The sequence below is a fragment of the Kryptolebias marmoratus genome, linkage group LG5, assembly GCF_001649575.2.
Source record: "Kryptolebias marmoratus isolate JLee-2015 linkage group LG5, ASM164957v2, whole genome shotgun sequence".
NCBI lineage: Eukaryota > Metazoa > Chordata > Actinopteri > Cyprinodontiformes > Rivulidae > Kryptolebias > Kryptolebias marmoratus.
The window spans coordinates 20368950-20391134 of NC_051434.1; the positions used below are offsets into that span (position 1 = coordinate 20368950).

General features: G+C 38.3%; 1 protein-coding gene across 2 annotated transcripts in view; it reads right to left on the reverse strand.

Annotated features, from left to right (window-relative positions):
• Positions 1–22185, reverse strand: part of abcf1 (ATP-binding cassette, sub-family F (GCN20), member 1) — a 27938-nt gene extending 5753 nt beyond the window's left edge. Inside the window, exons 1-19 of one of the 2 annotated variants that reach the window (XM_017437448.3) lie at positions 21965–22185; positions 20555–20601; positions 20373–20450; positions 16304–16424; positions 16189–16214; positions 16020–16109; positions 14832–14882; positions 13686–13775; positions 13227–13310; positions 12363–12458; positions 9453–9575; positions 9197–9297; positions 8070–8155; positions 7845–7984; positions 5646–5794; positions 3867–3950; positions 3463–3587; positions 1517–1629; positions 707–881 (exon numbers count right to left, since the gene is read on the reverse strand). In XM_017437448.3, the coding sequence (XP_017292937.1) occupies positions 707–881; positions 1517–1629; positions 3463–3587; positions 3867–3950; positions 5646–5794; positions 7845–7984; positions 8070–8155; positions 9197–9297; positions 9453–9575; positions 12363–12458; positions 13227–13310; positions 13686–13775; positions 14832–14882; positions 16020–16109; positions 16189–16214; positions 16304–16424; positions 20373–20450; positions 20555–20601; positions 21965–22025 (1840 nt within the window). In that variant the 5' untranslated portion in view covers positions 22026–22185. Of the gene's footprint in view, positions 1–706; positions 882–1516; positions 1630–3462; positions 3588–3866; positions 3951–5645; positions 5795–7844; positions 7985–8069; positions 8156–9196; positions 9298–9452; positions 9576–12362; positions 12459–13226; positions 13311–13685; positions 13776–14831; positions 14883–16019; positions 16110–16188; positions 16215–16303; positions 16425–20372; positions 20451–20554; positions 20605–21964 lie in introns of both variants that reach the window. The other variant, XM_017437447.3, reaches the window with a different exon arrangement.

Consider the following 22185-nt stretch of genomic DNA (forward strand, 5'->3'; position numbering starts at 1 on the left):
GGGTGGGGGGGTGGGGATTGACCACTACTCATCTGCCACGTTTAGGCAAAACAAAAATTGTTTAGGATGTTCAGAAACAACCCAGGAACCACCAAGGCTCAACCCGACCGTGAACTGGAAACTGCTGGAACACCTGTGTCTCTGTCCACAGTGAAACCAGATTTCCATCAGCATGGACCGAGAAAGATGCTCCTGCTCCAAAAGCCACACCTTCAAGCTTGAGGGATAGCCTAATGCCTTCTGGAGAAACTAAGATTGAGTTATTTGGCCGCAATGACAAAAAGTATGTTTGGAGTCAAAGTGAGGCTTTCAAACCAAATAGAACTAAACCAAATGTACAGTGTTGTACATGGTGGCGGTAGCATCATGCAGTACTGGTGCTACTGATGATTTGCACAAAGTGGATGGAATAATGAAGGAGGAGGAGTACCTCCAAAATCTTTAACTTCATCTCAAACCAACAGCAAGATGGTTGAAACTTGAACACAGTTCGGAGGCACTTAACCAATTATTAATTGTTGAAGTTGGATGTTGTGCCACCTTGAAAAAAGAGCGGCTCAAATAAATCATTAAAAGCCCCAAATGAATATGATATTCATGCACGTGAAGAGTGGACAGAAGCTTCTGATTATAACTGCATGTCTTTTGAACTGTGGAAGCAAACACTGAACCACCCAGCATAACTGCTAAGCTATGCAGGACTTACTGTGCAGCCCAAGTATAGGCGGAGAGAGCGGAGGAGGGTTGGGGAAGGTGAACTTGACGGTGTACTCTTTGGGCCTCTTCAGTAGCTCTGGGGCCTCCTGGCTCTCCTCCTCCTGAGGGCCCTTCTTCTTGCCTTTTTGCTGCTTTCTGGTTAGCGCCTCTTTAGTCTGCTTTTCCTGAGAGGAAACATTTGAATGAGAACAAAAGCTGCAAATTCAATCTGTGACAGGATGGGGCAAACAAAAGCATTTACCAGAAGGAGAAAACATGATACAGAAAATTAATGCTGTGTGAGACAGGACTTCAGTGGCATTAGGCATGAGCTGCCTTCTAGTTTTAAGGTACACCACGATGTAAAAAAGTCATTATGTCAAAACCACCAAATTTTTCTGTTTAGGCTTCATATCTTTACGTACACAGTAAAAAATAAATAAAAATCCTCATTATCTGTCCCAAAGGCCTGCTAGGTCTCAGGTGTTTTTGCTCAATGGTTTACAAACTTTTCTGCTTTCAAGCCAAAAAATAAAAGTTGCATAAACCTTACTATATTGCTGAAGTCCACAAACACTGACAATAAGCCAAAGACACTAACAAAGAGTTTTATCAGACCTTTCACTGGTTTTTATGCATTTATTTCCATTACTTTTTTCATACATTTAAGGCTAAATATGCTATAGGCAATCGTTTTTAAAGTGTATTTGTTTTCTGTAGATCTTTTTAAGAACCCATACTTGGGAACAGCTGTTTCAGTTGACACAAAACCTCCATTTAGTCTCAGTTCTAGTATTTAAAGGGGGCTGGTGGTACTTACAGCCTGTTTGGTGGACTTGCCACCAGCCTTTAGGTCTTTGAGCTTCTTCTCCTGTTTGTCATACTGTTTCTGCAGTTCTTTTTGCTTTTGTTTGTACATCTTCTTGAAGGTCACTGAAAGACAAACAGAAAAAAGAAGCATAAGAAAAAAAAAAAAAAACCCATGCCAGATGTTAGTTAAAAAGGACATTTGTCAAATGTTTGCTTGCAGTGGCGGTTTCTCAGCATCAATAACAGACCCATCTAGTTTTCCCACATTTTGTACAGTGAGGGACATAATTGTCTGATCCCCTGATGATTTCGGAAGTTTGCTTACTTACAAAAAAGGTAACAGTCTATTTTTTATGATAGTTTATTCTGTTGGAGAAAGACAGAATATCAACTAAAATGCAGGGAAAAAAAACAAACACATTACATAAATGCTTAAAATCGATTAGCACATCACTGAGTGAATCAAGTATTTGATACCAGACTACTGGTTATGTGTCCATGCAGCACGTAGATTACAATTGGTCTATTTCAGCTACTCGTGATTCCAGTTCATTATCTGTATAAAGCCCACCAGGCCACAGAATCCATTCCAACCTGTCCACCACCATGGATGGATCAAAGAGGTGTCAGAGGACATCAGGGACCAGATAACAGATCTACACAAGGCTGCAATGAGCTGCAAGACTATCAGCAAAAAGCTTGGTAAGAAGGTGACAACTGTTGGCGTGATTATTCATGGAAATATAATATGACCTTCACTGCCCTCGGTTTTGAGCTCCATGTAAGATCCTGCCTCATGATGTGAGGAGGAGGATGATGACAAAGGTGAGGGATCAGACCACAGCTAACCAGGAGGAGCTTGTTAATGATTTGAAGGCAGCTGGGACCACAGTCACCAAGAACACCACTGGTAACACGCCTCACTGTAATGGATTGAAATCTCACAAGAACCCCCTGATTAAGAAGGCACAGATACAGACCTGCCTTTAAGTTTGCCAGAGAACATCCTCATGTTTCAGAGAAGGCTTGCGAGAAATTGCTGTGACCAAAATCCAGCTTTTATGGCATCAACTCAACAAAGAGAAATACTGAATATGTCCCGAAGAATAGCATCCCCACACTGAGGTGGAAACATGAGGGTTTGGCTCTATTACCCTCTGCTAAGGGTACAGGGCCACTTCACTGCATTAAGAGGCTAATGGACATGGCCGTGTGTCATAAAATGGTGGACAAGAATCTTCTTCCCTCAACCAGAACGATGAAGATGAGTTGTGGATGAGTCTTCAAAAATGTCATTGACCCAAAAGGTACAACCAAGGCAACAACGGAGTCGCTAAAGAAGCACATTAAGGTCATGGAGTGTCCTAGCCCATCTTCAGACCTGTGAAAATCTGTGGCGAAAGCAGGATTTAGAAAGTTTCTGTAGAAAGGAGTGGGCCAAAATCCCTCCTGAGATGTATGCAAACCTGGTGAGCAACTACAACAAACATCTTACAGCTGTGCTGCCAACAAATGTTTTTTCCACCAACTACCAAGTCTTTTTTTCTTGGGGATCAAATACTTCTTTTACTTAATGATACACAAATTTCTATTTTTTATGTGCGTTTCGTCTTGATTTTTAGTTGATATTTTGTTTCTCTATTAAAATGAAACTACCATAAAAAATAGAAACTGCCCATTTCTTTGTAAAGTGAGCAAACTTGCAAAATCAGCAGGGGGGGTCAACTAATTATTTCCCTAATTGTATATTATCAGAGGGTTAATGAAATGTAATGCTAATTATTGGCATTTCAGTAAAGCCAAGAAGTTACTAAAAGAAAAAATAAATTATTATTAGATGAGACCCATAGTTTGAATGTAAACATATGCATAGACAAACTGGTCTCCAGACATTTCTCTACTTTATTTAGAGAGATGAAAAATGAAAAAAAAAAGCCATTTAAAACCATTACTTACAATAGTTTCCTCTGTAATAGTAGAGTTTTTGGTTGTCTAGGTGGATGATATCTGTACACACTTCATCAAGAAAACTCTGGTCATGAGAAACTATGAGGAGAGTTTTCTTCCATCCTTGAAGGTAGCTGGAAGTAGAAAAGACAATTTTATTTAAATCCAAAAAAGTACAAAAAAAGGTTGACTTCAAGCAGCATCAAACTTTTTCTATATAAAGAAAATTGTCTGATGCATAATTTGGGTGAAATTAGAAAAAGCTGATAAAGTCATTTGACATCGACAGATTTTTAAAATTATGCTCACTGAATTTTTTAATATTCCTTCTTATTTGTAATTTCTATCAACATCTAATAATTGTAAATATGTTGCATAAATCAGAGATGTTCGAACTGAAAACTACTTCGTACTTATTGAGCCAGATAACAGCATTCAGATCCAGGTGGTTGGTGGGTTCGTCCAGCATCAGCAGAGTGGGCTCCATAAAGAGGGCTCTGCAGGTACAGAAGGAATGAGGGAGTGAAAATAAAGAAACTAAAGAAACTGCACTTTCCACAAAAGCTCAGAGTGAATGTCGAGCGCTCAGTGACTTTCCTAAAATGTGCTTAACCCTCTGAGGTCTAGGGTGAAACTGGACGTTTTTGGACTATTTTAAATTTCCTTCATATTTCACCCTAAAAGTGGTTTAATCTGCCATGTTTGGGGTCATTTTTTTCAGCACAACCTCCCAAGTGTGATTTTCAAGTCACTTTTTACTTTTGACCTACTGTATTAACACAACAGACCTAAAACCACACAAAAACATAAAATCCGAGTGGAAATGTCTTAGTTTTTTTACTGTAAAAACCACAAACATACTCAATGAAATGTTTTTACAACTTAGAATGCAAATATAATCAGTAATATTCATAAACACATGAACAAATTGAGCAAACAACAAAGTTATATAGACTTTCTCCATTAAAATGTTGATAATTTCTTAGGCGTTTTTTAGACCAAACAATCAGGAGTTCTAAAAATTGCCATAAATCCTTTGGGCCACTCATATAAACAGTTTCTGTCCAAAACAAGGCAGAGGGGCACATCACATTCTTAGTTTTGGTCATTTTCTATATCCTGTTCATGCAGGATCATTTAGTTATAAAATATATCCTGATGTATGCTCAAACTATGCTTCCAAAATATGGATCTGAATCTGTCTCTTGTTATCATTTTGTCTGGAAGAGAGACAGACAAAACGTGTTATTGTTCCAGTAATCCTTCTCTAAAAAAAACAATGGATCACCTAGTTCATCAGCAAAGTCCTCACTGTCTGTCCCAGTCTAAACTACACCCTAACTATAAAATCCAAACACGCTAAATATCAAAACTCATAACTCATTCCCGCGCTCGCGTTTTTTTTTTGCGCCACCGAACTTCCTTTAATTTTTGCACCTCTTTCTTCTTTTTACTGTAGATTTTTAGTCGCTTGACAGAAAACGTTGAGCCTCGGTCAGATTGGAGAGGAGGGGGTGTTTTTTCAATCGGCTAGGTTGGGGGTGAGATCGGACGGAGGACGGGGGAGTTTTCTCCCGGTTTTGGTGCTTCTCGCTCTAACGCGCTGAAAATATGACGCAGATTTTCAAAAAAAATATATGTGTCGTGAATAATTTATCATAACTCTGGTTTTCCTTGACCTATCAAGATAAATTAAAAACTGGTGTAAAGCCTGAAGTCTGGACTTTAGAGATAAATTAACACGGAGTCTCTGAGAGGGCGGATATTTTCCGCTAGAGTATTTTAACCCTTTAAGGTCGGCGCACGCTCTGGAGCGGGCATCAACCTTAAAGGGTTAAAGTAGAAGAAATCTAAGCAGAAATATTTAAAAAGTTGAATTTTTAATAAAACAACCAGATAAATGACATAATGGTACGTTTGGCTGTTGTCTAATATTTGTCTTATAAATTAGGAATCATTAAATGCATGTTAACCACAGAGCAAAGCTGTTATTTTGTGACTTTTTGTTTCTTTTCTGCACTTAAACTAGATGTCTTGGTTGATCTTAAAATGACAGCAGAATTAATATTTCAAATTTAAAGCCACTACAAAGGAGGAATAATCAAGTCAAAATGGTGCAAAAGAAGAACAGATACAGTATTACAGAGAAATAGAATCTGAATTACAAATCTTTAGCAGGTTTCTGTATTTACCTGGCAAGGGAAACTCTCATTCTCCACCCTCCCGAGAACCTTTTGGTGGGTCTGTTCTGCATCTCAGGGGTAAATGACAGACCAGCCAGGATTCGTCTGGCCTTTGCTTCAGCTGCTGCAGCTCCAATTGCTCTTAGCTCTTCATAGACCTGACAAAAAGGAGAAGAATTGATAAAGAAACAGCGTGCAGTCAGATGATCAGATATACCACAAACAAAAACACTATTCTAACAATATAAACCTGTATACTGAAAGGCCAAACCGTAGGTGAGAACACCGGACTTGTCAACATTTTCGGTTTGCACGAGATTGACTAAACAGCACATTTTGAAGTCTAAAGTAGAGATTTGAAAACAGAAATTGGGTTTAACTGTTCAAAAAAAAAAAAAAAAACTAACTAAATCCAATCAAAGGAAAACATTTTACTAAATCAGCATCCTGTTGGAGACAATGCAGAGGACAAGAAACAAATCATTACCACATATTTTAGACATGCCCGCAAACACCAACGTTAAACGAGTGGTTCGATATCATATTTGATACCTTTAAGGTAGAGAGTAACATTTAATATCAGATTACAACAAGACAAATTTGAGGAAAAATGGAGTAGGTGGATTGAGTTTATCATAACTATAAAAGGGACGACTTTGTTTAATTTTGATGTAGATGGTGATTGTGTTGTTCTTTCATTTCTGTATCTATACTGATGTACATCAATGGCACACCCCTCGAGTTACATGTTACCTTTAAGTGTCATTTTCGCACGAACACAAACTTTGATAGTAAAAAAAAAAAAAAAAAACAACAACCACTCCTTTGCCACTCCTATCCTCATTTAGATTTTATTCTACAAAAACACCCCAGATTAATGGATTAAAAAAAAAAAAAGAAAAACGTTTTAAATTACTTTAAAAATATAAAACTGAAAAGTGGTGTGTGCATATGTATTCGCCCCCTTTGCTTTGAAGCCCTCAGAATTACCTTCAGAAGCCACATAATTATTTGTTAAATAATTATGTGAGGGATATGTCTCTAATGGTCTCAGTATATATCCACCTGATCCACCAGATCCACCAGAATCAGCACCAGTTCATCACCTGTAAGTAGTCAGGTCTACCACCAGTGAAACGACCTCATGATGACCAAGAAACTCTCCACACAGGTCAGAGACAAAGTTGTGGAAAAGTACAGATCAGGACTGGGTTATAAAAAATATCCCAAACCGTGAAGATCCCACAGAGGTCCGTTAGATTATGAGAAACTACGAGGACAGGGTTTTCCATCAAAACTCACAACATGATATGGAGGGCTTTAATCAAGAGAAAAATCCAAGAGACCAAAGATAACCCTGATGGAGCTGAGCAGCTCTTCTACAGACATGGGAGGATCAGTCTGTAGGACCACTAAAAGCTGCAAGAAGATTCTGGAAGACTCCAGTGAGGGTTTTATGAAGAGCAGCCAGAAAAAAAAAAAAACAAAACGCCAGACTGTTTTGGATTACTTCCACATGTCGAAAAAAGTGCTGTGGTGAGGTGAGACCAAACTCAAACTTTTGGGCCATCAAGAACACCATGTTTGAGGCAAATCTACAACCTCTCATTATGCGGAAGACACCATTCCCACAGTAGAGCAAGGTGGTGGTAGCATCATGCTGTGGGAATTGTTTTCATCAGCAGGGACTGAGAAAGCTGTTGGAGTCTTCCAGAGATCTGAGACTGGGACAGAGGTCCACCTTCCAGCAGGAGAACCAGGTAAAGGTCCTGGAATGATCCAGTTGAAACCCAGACCTCAGTCCAACTGAGAAGCTCTAGTTTGGTTTAAGGATTGTTGAACACAACCAGCACCATCCAAACCTGAAGGAGCTGCAGACGTTTGGTCAGGAAGAACAGAGAAAACCTCCAGGTTAGATGGAACAAAATCACGGAGACAAACCTGAAGAGATTTGATACTTAATACAAATAATATTGAGTTTTGGAGGCTGAATACATAGGAATGCATCATTTTTTTATTTTATATTTTTTCATTAAAACATGTATTTTCCTCCCCATTTTCACTTTAATCTTCATTAATCTGAAGTATTTTTGTAGAAATACTACTTATAAATAAATTAAAATTCTAATTAAACTCCAGGTTGAAAGACAACAAAAAAAGATCACCAAGAGGGATGAATACTTTTTCAAGGCACTATAAAGTATTTACCTTGTCTAGTCTCTCGATCACACTGTCCTCTCCTTTCTCCAGACGAGCCTGAAGCTGTTTTTCTTCCTCTAAGAGTTTCAGACGGCGGGTGTCAGCCTTTAGTACAGCCTGTACTGCTGGTGTGTCATCGGCCACCACCTCTAAGAGAAGCAAGAGCAACATGGGCGTACATAAAACAAGTCTGTAGTAGAGAAGATGAAGGACACACCGGAACAGGTCACTCACCTTGTTCGCACAGCAACACATCAATATTGGGGGGAATACTGAGAGCTCTGTTGGCTATGTGTTTCAGTAATGTGGTCTTTCCTTTACTGAGAGACACAAAAAAGACAGAAAATTCTTATTACTGTGATCATCAAGCAAGGTATTACTCTATGATTTTGCACTATGGCTACAAAGACAAATTCCTATTTAAAAACAGACATTGGTTGTTCACCCATGAACCAATCAAACAAAGTCCAATGACAATACGGGCTTAGATGTTAGAGGACCGCTGCTTCCCACCTACTCACCAGCTTCACTGCTAGTTCAGAGGTGGGTCAGTGGTTTAACAACTTCAGCCTCCCATTCCACCTTGGTCATTTTACATGAAGGCTGTTTCGGTGCAACTAGACATAAATCCAACACAGCTAATGGTGTCGGCACCCCTTTCAGGAAGAAATTAATAATCCCTTGAACATAACCCTTTCAATCTGCACATGAGACACTTTCTTCCTGCTTCTTTGTCGTGTGTGAAATGATATCAATAATAACCCTGTACGCTGGCATGAGAGGTAAACACACATATTAAATGTCAAAAGTGTGAAGTGGCAGGAAGTGCTCCATTCTAACCATGACGTTGTTCAGACCTGGCACTAATATTTGTTCTGGGCCTTATTGCATCTGGATAGTGCTAAACACAGGTGTGACTGTTCTTAAATATAAATAAATATAAATACAAACAGTTCTTTTTGAAACAATACCTAATGGTACCTTCCTCTGCTTCATTAGCGGGTTTTTCAGCTGTAGGACTTGGGGTAAATTAACGTTAATTCAATGCAAGTCCCAACCATGTGGACATAGTCAATTTTTTTAAGCAAAAAAATAAAATAAACAGGCCATGATCCTAAATCATAAAATGGCAGCTGAGATTAGCGTTTGTTAAGACTGCAAATTGGTCGTATGTATGTAGCGGTATCTGTTAAATGAGGGGTCCGAGTGATGAGAACAGGGAAAAAAAAAAACCAGAATGGGACTGTGGGGTCAAATAAAAGAAGAAGAATAAAAACAAAATCAGATTTGTGGAGTGCATTTGATAAAATGCACATTCCTACCAGTGTCTTAACTTATGTTTAAAGGAAAAATGTATTTACCCATTTGGTCCAACCAAACCATATCTTCTTCCTGCCACAATCAGGAGGTCAGCGTTGACGAAAAGCTCCTTGCCGTGAGCAGATATGCTGAACCTTTCCAGCTTAAAGACAAACAACAAATCTTCATGCAACATTTTCAAGACTGTATTTTTTTTTAAGTTGGTTAAAAATACATTAAATGAAGGAATATACTTAAAGACAAACTGCCCTCATGCAAAATTCTTATCTAAAATCTTATTGTGGTAAAAAAAGTAACCTTAATATCTGAGGCGTTTTCCAGCATGGCCTGTCTGGACGACATCTCAGCCTGGGATATGGAGAAATCTCCCTCCAACCCACTCTCAGCACGAACACTTGCAATCTGACGCTCAAACTCCCTCTGAAAAAAAACAAACACACGTCATCAGATGAGCCGACAACCTAAAGCAAGATTTATCACATTAGATCTACAAGGAACATTATAGTGATGAGTCTGGCAACATCGATGCATCGGCGCATGTGTCGAGCTCACAGAGCAAAACCCTGAGTCGATGCGCGGATCGCTATAAGAAAGTGATGTCATTGATACAAGAACTGTTTCCAACTGACACTGACGCGCCAAACTGTGTTTATAAGGAAGCGTATCTGCCAATGGGATGCATCTGCCAAAAGAATCTCTGATCTTTTGCGGTTCATCATCAAATTCAGCAAGAATTATGGAGCAGCCTCAAGCCAAAAGAAAGGTTTCCACCGTATGGGAGCATTTTGGTCTCATATCGGAAAATAAGGTTTTATTCTGGTACTCTCAGTTTCCACTTGATCTATCTGGATTCAAATTCATTTCAAAGTGACTCTTAGTTTACTATTCATATTATTTTCTGCAGGTTAAATGTTGCATTTGTTCGACAGAACTTTCCTATTTAAACAAAACCACCTCCTCAGTGCTGAGGCATTTTAGCCCAACTCAGGTCTACAGCCATTCTACAACTTAAGGCTAAATATGCCTGCTGCTTTACTGATAATTAATTACTATTAATTTTCACGTTATGATACATGTTCACACTCTTTATTGACTGCATCTAAAAATATCAAACACATTTCAATTTAAATGAAGATATGAAATAATACAATATAAAATACAATGACTTAAATTATATTATTGTATATACTAGGTCAATAAATCAGTGTCAGTTGAGTCTGTCAACTAGGTTGCCTGTAGGGATTTTTAATGTCCAGCAGGTGTCAGTATTCAGTGACACAGTATCAATAGTTTGACGATGTGTCGAAACGCTTCATGACGCCTCATCTACCCATCACTAGAAAATTAAACGTGTTGATTGCAGAAGCAACAAAATTAGTTGGTTTCTATTGCACATTTTTAGAACAACCAATAGATAAAAACTGGTCAAATTAAAAACAAGTATTTTCATATTAAACTGGATATTTAAAACAATGCCACAATGCATGAACATTTTAATAAGAAAGAAGATTCAATAATAAATTAATTAAAACCTTAGAAGGAATGCATTTTTCCTGCTACCATTCAGTTTTTGTCTAAAATCATCTTATATTGAGAAATGACAGTTGTAGCCATTTTGGTCAAACTTTGAAAAATAAAATTATGCGTGATCTCATGTTCTATCTCCAGATGTCACGCTCAGACCATGTGCCGTGAGTGACTCTCAGCTACTACTATTACATCAAACTTTAGCTAAATGTCTGTGTTGGCTAATGTTAATTAGCTGTCTAAGAGCTACAGCTTCACTATGTGGATAATTAATTTGCTGTCATTGGTTTGTCAGGCTGCACAAAGAGAAGAATGACAAACAGAACATACTATTCTGTGCAATTAGCACATTTACTTTAGAACTGAAGTTTATATTTTTCTTTAGCTCTTCCATCTTTGTGTAAATCATTTAAAAGAAAATCCTATTAAAACTAGCATTCATAATCGACTGTCGTCTCCCAGAAAGAAGGTCACAGGCTTGCCTCCAGGTCTTTATGTGTGGAGTTTACATGTTCTCCCTGTGCATGTGTGGGTTTTCTCCGGGTACTCCAGTTTCCTCCCACAGACCAAAACAATGCATGTTAGCTTAAATGGCAACTCTAAATTGTCTCTAGGTGTGAGTGAGAGAGTGAATGGTTGTTTGTCTCCATGTGTCCCTGTGATGGACTGGAGACCTGTCCAGGGTGTCCCTCGCCTCTCACACAATGGTCGCTGGAGAAAGGCATCTTAGTTTTTGGAGACATGTCCTGTGGTCTGATGAAACCAAAATTGAACCGTTTGACCATAATGACCATCGTTAGATTTGGAGGAAACTGGGGGAAGTTTGCACCATCCCAGCTGTAAAGTACGGGGGCAGCAGCATCATGGTGTGGGGGTGTTTTACTGCAGGAGGAACTGGGGCACTTTACAAAATAAATAGCATCATGAGGAAAGAACATTGTGTGGAAATATTGAAGCAATATCTTAAGACATTAACCAGGAAGTTACAGTTTGGACACAAATGTGTCTTCAAATGGACAACGTCCCTCAGCAGACTGCCCGATTAGTTATAAAGACAACAAAGTCAGTGTTTGAAAGTGCACTGATCTCAGTCCCATCAAAAATTTGTGGGCAGAGCTGAAAAGCTGTGTGTGAACGAGGCCTATAAACCCGAGTTCTGTCAGGAGGAACAGGACAAAATTCCAGCAAATTATTGTAAAAAGTCAAAACGTTTGACCCAAGACATACAGTTTAAAGGCAACACTACTAAATACTAAGAAAATAAATGGAAACTTGTGACATTGAAATAGGGGAAAAAAATATCTCTCTCAATAATCAGGCATTTAGCAAATAGAAATAATTTTGGGAATCCTAACTGACCTAAATCTGGAAAGGTTTAGTCTGATTTAGTGTCAGACAATGAGATACAAAAAGTGTTTTGTTTTTCTTAATTTTAAATTAAATTTTTTAAAATCTGACAAGCCATCTTACGTCTGTTTGCAATCATGACATCCTATACTTTGTGTCGTACACCAGGTGTCCTTTCTACCACAACCTGGGCTCAAACCTGCAGCCTCAGGATTACAAAACCGCGCAGCGTTGACCACCAAGCTACTGCAGCACCCCTCAACCATTCCTATAGTCTATAGATAATTTTCTTACTTTTTCTAACAAATAAATGAGCAAATGTACAGCAATTACCTCCTTTTTTTTCTTCTTCTTCTCCTTTTTGCTGAGATTAGCGTACGGGTCGCCCGGTACCTGCTTGGCCTGATCTGCAATTACATCCTCAGCACTCTGTCAGCCAAAGGGAGAAGAGTGAACAAGTGTGCACAATCAGGTAAGACAAGGGTTGTCGAAAAATAAAAACGAAAGAAAAAGAAAACCGTTAGCATCAACTAAACTTTAGTACCTAGACATTCACTCAGTCAGTGCCAGCAGCATTGTGTTCATGCTCAGTTGTTACAGCAGACGCACAGACAGCTCTTCATTGTTAGTTTTCACCAACATCAAACTCAAACTGTTTTATTGTTACAATCGTTTATTCTGCAACCGCTTTAAAAAGAGAGAATTACAGAAACATACTCTGATGCTTTTTCTTTACTCTGGGGAAGCTGTCAGACTGGCTTCTTGGATCATTTATTGTCTGTGCTCTTCATATATCGCCTGGTATGACTGCTCAGATCATCTGTGCTTAATTCTGTAGAAACACTTTACTGGTTACTGCTGTCTCCAAACACATGAAACAAACAGCATGAATGAACACAAAAAACTCTTTAGGCCCTCTCAATCCTTTCTTTCATGTCAGCCATGTTGAATTTCTTTACTCAGGTATTTTTTTTCTCTGAGACGTAGAAGTGGGCCAGCCTGCAGTAAATTAGGCTAAACTCCTCTGTTTGAAATAAACTACTATAAATGTGAAAAGAAGAGTGCAAGATAAAAAAAAAAAATTCCACTGAAATTTAACAACCAATCTGGGTACAGATTGGTTTCATTCGATCCAGATCAGACTCTGTCACCTTTGGGGATGGCTGTTCTAGACCGTAAAATGGAAAGCAAACATACCATCATCATATCACCGCCATCTTCCTCCTCTTCGTCCTCCTCCTCATCACACATGCTCTGTGATCGCTCATCTGGTTTTCCTTTCTATGAGCCAAAAAACCCCACAAGATGGGAAAAGGTGTGCAAAGGGGAATAAATGGGAAAACAAAAACACATGTCAGCACTTCCTGTGCCTCATACCAAGTGAAACTGATGTAGCAAATGCATGAGTACTACTTTCAGATGAACATACAAAATATCTAAAAAAAAGACAAAACTCAAAATGTAACCTAACCTAACCTACGTGTTTTAGTCAAAAAGATCCAAAATCAGAGGAAATTACTGTTTACCACCTGTGATTCTCATTCAGGGGTTTTGTCCTATGGTTGTGGCACACAAAGCCCAAGTATGAAAAAGCTGTACAGCAGGCACCACTTAAGCTTCTTTTTTATTCATGTTTAGATTTTTAGCAGCACCCACCTTCGACTTTGCTTCAGCCTTGTTGGTCTTCTTTGCATGTTTCTCTTGAGAGTCATCCACGTCAGCCTCATCCTCTTCATCGGACCTTGCCTAACAATAAACGCAAACTACTATAAGTAAGGTTTTGGAATAGTTTGGAAATGACCTTTGACCCTTTTCCAGATTGATGAGCAGCAACAGCTGCTTCTCTAAGGTCATTGCTGATGTCTTTCCACCTTGGCATTGTGTTAACACACAGCTGTACGCTCCAGAGCAGCAAACTGACTAAACTCCTGCTTTTATAGAGCTGATGATCAGTTCATCAATACATTTGATCAGCAGCTCCTGGCTGATCCTGAACCTCTTAAATCCTTTGGAGGCAGCAAGACTGGACTCAGTTTTTACACAGCTTTTACACAACTTTTACATTTTGGCTTCATTTTTTTTTAATAAATAATAACATGGTGGAACTTGTTTGTATGTTTTCTAAGATAAGAATGAAATCATTTTAGAAACTGGGATCGACCCAGTCAGTTTTATTATGTCTTGATCTGTAAAACCCTAAAACGTAAAAGGAGGGTGGACTTTCTTCTCCCCCCTGACTGTATGTGTTGCACGATGGCAAAGTTGAGCTATACTGAGCTGAGCGGAAAATAGAGTGCAGTGTGCCACTGATCATGCCATCCTGAAAATTGTCTAAGTTAAAAGAATTTTAACAGATTGAAGTTTCTGTGTGTTTGTGTGCATTTACAAATCAAAGTGAACGACTGACCTAACAAAGCAGATATCCATAATTCATTTCTTCTAAGCTAAAACAAACACTGCAGCTATCAAGCATGACATTTGTCCTTTTCACAATGAACGGTTAAAAAAAATCTTAAATGACATTTTTTTCTAAAACAAATAACTTCACCTTTTCTAATCATGTGTACTGGGATTTCTGCTCCAAATACCCACAGTACATTCTTTCTATCTAGAATGAACATTGTAGATATCTCAAATCTTACCAGAAGACACATTTCTGACCTCTACAATCCCAGTGTGTTACTGTCGTAAAGTAACAACGTCTTGGTTTGAGATCATTTGCAATTAATCTAACAGAAAGAAGTCGAAATGACAGAATTGCTGGCAAAAGAAACTAATGGAAAGAAATAATCTGGGACTTGCCTTCACCTTCCTGAACTTGGAGTTCTCTTTTTTCTTCCCCCTCTCTACCTCCTGTTTTAAAAACACAGCACAGAAAAAACAACAACTTAAAAACCTTTATTCACAAGGCGGGAAAAGCTCTTGCAAATACACAAACATTATCAAGCTGCACATTCTTGTTCTCTCTGATATTTTAGCAAGTTTAGTTACTGTACTCTAAGCGCTGTGGAGCAGTGGTTAATGCTGCTGCCTCACAGCACAGAGGTCCCTGCTCAGTACTGCCTGGGGACTTTGTGTATGGAGTCTGCAAGTTCTCCCTGCGCATGCATGGGCTTCTCCGGGTACTCCGGTTTCCTCCCACAGACTAAAAACATACATGTTAGCTTCATCGGTAAATCTAAATTGTCCCTAGGTACGAGTGAGCGTGAATGGTTGTCACCACATGTCTCTTTGACCGTCCGGTGACCTGTCCAGGAAGTATCATCAATTCCTTGTTTCTCGACATATAAACAGATCAGAGTTATTGTAGGCAGGACCAAAAATGTCCCTACTACCAATAAATACCAGATTATTATTTCAGGTCATGTTATATTTTACAGACATTGTGATAAAATGTGATATAGCTGTAGCTGAGAGTCATTCACAACACATACTGTACTTCAAACGTACAAGATATTTGCTTAAAACTTTAGCATTAACTGTTGAAGTCAACCCTGTTTGTATTTTACCAAAATATGTTGTGAACCACTCGACGGATTGTAATGATCGTGACGTCTCACAATGTTGCATGAGATCGCGCATCAAGTTATTTTCAGGGTGTCGCGGCCTTCTACTTTCCAACCAAAACTTTCCAGATAAGGCCGTGGGTGGCAACAGGTAGTTTTGGTTGGAAACTAGAAGGCCGCGACATTTAAGTCAAAAAATCATTTAACAAAACCTTCCGTCCTCACACCACACATTTGTCAAACAAAAAGCCTTCTCCACCACACCCACCAGTGTGTTCTTAATCACCCACTAATGGGAGGGTCCAAAATTTACAAAAATAATCTAAACAATTCCAAATATAAAAATTAATTACAGATCATGATTCCAAAACTAACTAAAGTGTATTCTAACTGCCCAAATTAAGACATTAAATTAATAAAACTTGTACAAAAGGTTAAACATAAATGGCCACAACACAGGGTTTGATCAAATCGGCCAACCTGCCTCTTTTGGAGGTTTATCTTCATCATCCAAATCTTCTTCCTCATCTTCGTCGCTCTGCCCTTGGCTGAGAGCAGCAAAGATGTTACCACCCTAAAAGACACGAAAGACGCTTTCAAAACATCAGGAGGACAGCGAGGGCGTTTGGTGTGCCTGTGGAGCGCTGACAAACCTTTTTGCTTCCTTTGCTGGTGATGACTGTAAAAACAAAGACACTAATTCAATAATTATTCACATAAGACAAAAAGGACTTTCTAATGGCAGGCAGTAGTCTTGAAACGTCATACCTGGCTCATCTTCTTCTTCATCACTCGCTTGCACAGAGAACTTTTCCAGCGTCAGCCTTACATCATCATCCTTCTCATCTGCAACTGTGCCTTTTCCTTTCTTAGGTTCTTTCTTCCTTTTCTGAGGTTGAAAACAGCACATTTATTTGTCAAAAAGCTAATAAATGCAAATAAATAAAAGATCTGATGGATCACCCCGAAGAGAGCCAGTAGTACCAAAGGTAAGGGTAACTTTAAAAGCTGAGTTGGAAGCAGTCACTGAGGAAGTGCAACTAAAGGAAAGAAGTGCTGTTCAGGACAGCTTTGTTTCTGGTTGGCTTTCCATTTTTACTTTTTAATGACACAGACAATAAATCATCATGTTACCAAATACAACTCTCAGGATTTGTTGTGCTGATATAAAGAAAAAAATATATAAAAAATGAACACATGGGCTTAAAAAAGGAACACAATGAGACAATAATTACCTTATGGTTTAACTAAAGCCTTGCCCACACGGAAACACTTTTTATTTCAAACTTCACTGTTTGCTGCTGTCTCTGAGGCTTGACACAGGGATGAAATGATTAAAAAAAACCTTTGCTGTTTCGCTGTTCCTGTGTGGACGGGGCCTAAAAATTGAACTTATTGTAAACATAAAGGTAAATAACACCGTACCGTTTGCACCAAAACTCAACATGCATTACTGAAAGCTTACACAGACTTCCGGTTTAAAGAGAACGTTAGGAATATAATCAACTTTTCTTATCCACCAATACATAAGTTTCCATCATGGCAGAGCAAAGTCATGGTGTGCATCACGCACACTGGTTTTCTACCAAAGAGGTTCTATTGTTGGTGCTGGTACCTACCTGGTTCTAAAACAACAGTTTGGTTTTCAACAAACTGCTTTAAGCCACGTCACTTAAAAGGGATAGTTTAGACATTCTGAAGTGGGGGTTTTGTGTAAAGCTGTCAATCCTAGCTAACATCATGATTTGATTATTTTTCTGTGCAAAATTTGATGCATCTAGAAACGCATCTCAGCGTGTTGCCTCCTCTGGCTTGTATCACGCATAGCCCACTTTTGTAGTAATGATTAAAATGTAATATTTAGACCTCAAAAAAAAAAAAAAAAAAAAAAATCAGGCATTTGTTTTAATATTTTTCTTTCAGTCCCAGAGTCTGACTGACACTCCTGAGTGTAGTTACTCCCAAGGAAGTGGAGCAAAGTATACTCAGGGTATATCTAATTGTTTTTTCAGTCATTAAGGAGCAATTTACTTTCGGATGTGCATGTTATTCTCTAGTGAGTTACAGGTGAGCTGTTCTCTCCATCCACTCGCTGACCTGATAAAACTAATTCTGAAGTATTAAGATGTAGAAATATCCTGATACATTTTGGGTCGAAAAAAAAAATAAAGCAAAACTCTGATACAGCACTATTTATTTATTTATTGTTTTTACACAGTTTATAGTTTGCAGGACAAACAAATAAAAAAAGCTCAGGACTTAAAACCTTAAAACTATACCTACTTTTCTATGTAAAACTGCACTGCTGTTAATGTCTTTTACTCACTCAGTCCTTTTCTGCTTTAGTTTTACTTGAGTTTGCAGCTAAACTGGCTTCAGTTTCTGATGAGAGCTTATATTGTGACTCTGAGATCTGCCTGTTTTCAACAACAGAATAATTCTCCACCCTAAGCTTTAAAAGCTTTACTCTTTAATTGAATCTCTCCTATCTCAGACTCAAATTTTACAAACTACATTTGTTTCATTCAAAAAAATTACATTTCTTTCCAGAGTGGTTATAAATTCCAAACTGTGCTCAGATGTTTAAAACATTCAATGTTCTACATCATCACTCCCTGCTGAGCTCTGTGTTCCATGTTATATGTCTTCTTTGGTGTTTTTACAGCATACTAACATTGGGACTTCTTTGTTATTTTCTTTGCAGTCAGATATAGGTTTCTGTGCTAACTGTGCAAGTATATTTAAACATTCTCCATTATGCCGTGTTTCCACACCAGTGCATAATCTTTAACAATCACATCGAGATGCTTCCAAGACCCCATTCACACCCGGCACGAACATGAATCAGGTGTGTGTGAGCAGGGAAACAAGTAAAACATGCAGGATAGTGGCTCTCCAGGACCAGGGTTGCCTACCCCTGGGATAGTGCTAAACACATTTGCGAACGGCCTCAGTGTGCATTGAAAATGTTGTCACTCAAGCCCCCTTTGGATTTGGTCTGGACCACTTTTGTTTACATACGTTTGGTCATCTGAACACAGTCGGTACTGATCCTCGATGAAGGTTGTAAACAAGACGTGACCCCAAACAAGCAGCAAAGGAAATCCATGAAATTCTCAGGGTAATAAAATAAAATAAAATAAATCTGCTTATCTGCTGGCGGATTAAAGTTTACAGAACAACCATTATTTTGGATATTCTAAAGATGTTTTTTGTTTGTTCATTTTTTTTTTTACTACTAAAAGTTTTAAATAACTGTTTAACAAAATCTTTTTCAATGAAAATGTTTGTTTGTTTGCTTGTTAACTTTGTTTTTAGAGTTGACTGGACCCACTGTGGTCATAACAGCGTTTCCCCTACCATTAACCAGCCACCCCAACCCGCCAATGAGACTGCCGGCGTGTAGTCATTTTAATTTAAATAACGCCAGCTCATCAATGCAATAATAATTAGCCCTACTAATAAACAGCTACTAAAACAGATACCGGACTATAAAGTTCACTTAAAAGCCTTCGATTTTCTCAAAAAACGACAGTGCGCCTTATAATTCAGAGCGCCTTATATATGTAAGAAGTCGTAATGTTTTAGTACGACTTTGGTAAACTACAAAGCTGCACCACTTGCAGCATTAAGGCTCAGTTATAGTTGTGCAGGGCTCTGCGCACAGCGTGCGGTCCTGAGCACGTGCTGTAGGCATTTATACATGACGCTGACGTCGGTGCAGTATTCTTTCGTGAGTTTTGAACCGTTTGATTATCTTTGTGATCTCTCATAGAGGGATCACATAAATACTGATACAGGCAAACCAGCTCCGCTAGAGCACCAAAATCGTCCATTTTGACGCGGTCCGTGCGAAGTTACAAAAATTGGAAGGTGCAAGACGATGCGCCTTGTAGTGCGGTGCGCTTTATATATGACAAAAGTTCGAAAACGGAAACAGTGCGTCTTATAATCCAGTGTGCCCTATAGTACGGAAAATACGGTACACAAAAAGGTGTTATCAACTGGTGTCACAAACACAACATTGATATCTGTTATAATCACTGAAATGTGCTCTTTTTTTCTTTTTGATTGCAAAAAAAGTAAAACTTATGTGAATATAGTTTGCTCATTTTTTAGAAAGTTAACTTTCCCAGAACAGTATGTCTCAACTTGCTCTGCAAATGTAATAAGAAAAGTTTTATACTGATTGGGCTTGAACCCCAGAGAAGGTTATCAATAACAAATGTTTAATTTATTGCAATTTCACATAAAAACTGTGCACCATAACTTCATAACTAAAATGTAGCTTTGAGGCTGAGAGACAAGTCTTATTACTCAGCCCTTCATAGAATATGTCCAAAAAGATTTCATTACTCTGTAAATGACACATATTCGACCAAAAGGAAATGTGTCCAGAGAAGCACAAACTTTTCAACCATCAGGAACACACTTCTCTGATCTGCTAAAAAGAGGACTAACTGAGCAGAAGTGATCATCGTCCTGTGTTAACTCTGTCCATGTCAGAATCTCCTCACTCTGCCACTGAGAGAAGCCTTTGTACCCCACCCTGATAAGACTCATCACCTAGGAAAGTGACATAATAAACGTCAATCATGTGCTTTCAGTTTTCACTGTGGTTCTTTCTGAAAGTTGCTCTACCTAGAATTAGTCCTGAGAAGATTAACATGTAACACCGAATTTTAGTCTCCATGAAAACATCACAAATACTGAGAAAATAAGACGAAAAGCACATTTTGGTCTTTTATTTTTAAAATTGATCAAATTAATATTTTTATTAGGTTTAACCGGATGAAACGTGTCTGTAACGTTCAAGACGTTAATCAGGGATGAATACCTGTTTTCCTTGAGTGTCTTTCACAGCCACCTCCTCCACTTTTTCAGGTTTGCTATCTGTTGCGAGTTCCTCAAAGAACTGGGGACAAAAATTCACACACAGCACATCCAGTGAGACACGCCGCGCCATCAGGTAAAACATCAGCCGTGATGGATTTTGACAATAAATTACTGGATACTCACGTTCTTTTTTGCTTTTTTGTCTTTCTTTCCCTTTTTCACAGCTTTTTCTGCTGGAAGGACATCATATTTAAAGTCATAAAAACAAATGATTTAAGGAAAAAAAATTGTCAAATATATCAGTATGCCGTAATGAAAATTTTGTTTGTACGTCTGTTAATAGACAACTGAGAGCAGTGCTTACCAACCACTGAATCTGTGATTTCCCTCCCTAACATGGTCAGCTCAGTAAAAACAACAACAAAAAAAGATTTGTCTTGGCTAGGGGGAATTTCCAATGATGTTGTCTAGGTCTTTACATCCTAGCTGAGAAATAACTTTTGCTCCAATAACAACAAAAAAAACAATCTTCCTGGAGAAGAAAACAGATTTTTTTAACAACTCAACAGACTGTTAGTTCGTGTTTTCAAGAACCTATAGTCCAAAAATTATCCAGTTTGATTTTTTTTTTCTACCACCAGCAAAATGTTTAAATGGTGCAGACAATACAATTTTCTGGAGTAACAAACTCAATCTTTGGGGTGAATAAAGGTTTATTACTAGTTATTTAATAAAAAATAACTCTTCAGCAATAATATAACCACGGAAAAAGCTTCTGAACGTTCATCAGAGAACATCTGCTGAAGGTTTTATGGCAAATCTCTAAAATTATGTAGAAATTATGCCAACTTTTCTTATTGTCCAATGGAAGTTCAGGTCATTATTTCTCCCAAAGATTTTGAATTTTAACACTAACTATCCTATTTTGTTTTTATACAGATACATGACCTCTGTATCATTTAAACACTCTTTTAATTGAAATATTTTGTTTAACTCAACAAGCTTCTGGCATCATTCTGTCTGGATATCTGAACACTTTCCGTAATTGTTCATTTAAACCGGTCAATTTCCTGGCACTGATCTAAAGTGCAGTTTGAATATTTATTTCCCACCTAGTACTTCCCCCACCAGTACTTTCCACTTGACAGAATGACCACATTTGACTTGTGGTTAAAAAAAAAAAATTGTGCCATTTTAAAAAATTACTACCATTTACCTAAAGACAAATAAATTAAACTTAGATCATGTTGGTGACATGAGCCCAGTTTCTGTCATACTTCACCATAACATTATTTTTGAGCAATCTGAAACGACATCTTTAACCTCACAGCCCCCAGTTTTTCTTTACCTGTCTTCTTAAGCTTTTATATGTGATTTAAGTCAAGCTTTAACCCAAATAATTCCTTCGAGTAAATCATTATCGATCAGATTTACACGGAGAACGCTCAAAACTCAAGAAAAGTTACAGTACATTATGGGACAAACTCTTGTTTAAGTTCGTAAAACTAAAAAAATTGGTCAAAAAGTTCTGTTTTATCTGACATCTCGTTTGCTAGCTGTGATGCTACATTAGCCTGCATCCTAGCTTCTCACCTGCCCCCGTGGCGATATCCTCGTCCACCCACTCCGCCTCTTCCTTCACCTTCTTCGGCATTTCTTTACTTTACCTTCCCAAAATAATACGAACAAATGTTGATAACTTCGCTACGACACAGGCTACGGTTTCTATCAAGGCTTTCCTAGCGACACATATGTCATGCGGCAAGTGACGCAATGTGAGAGATGCCGGTCGCAAACTTTAATTCTTCTTCGTT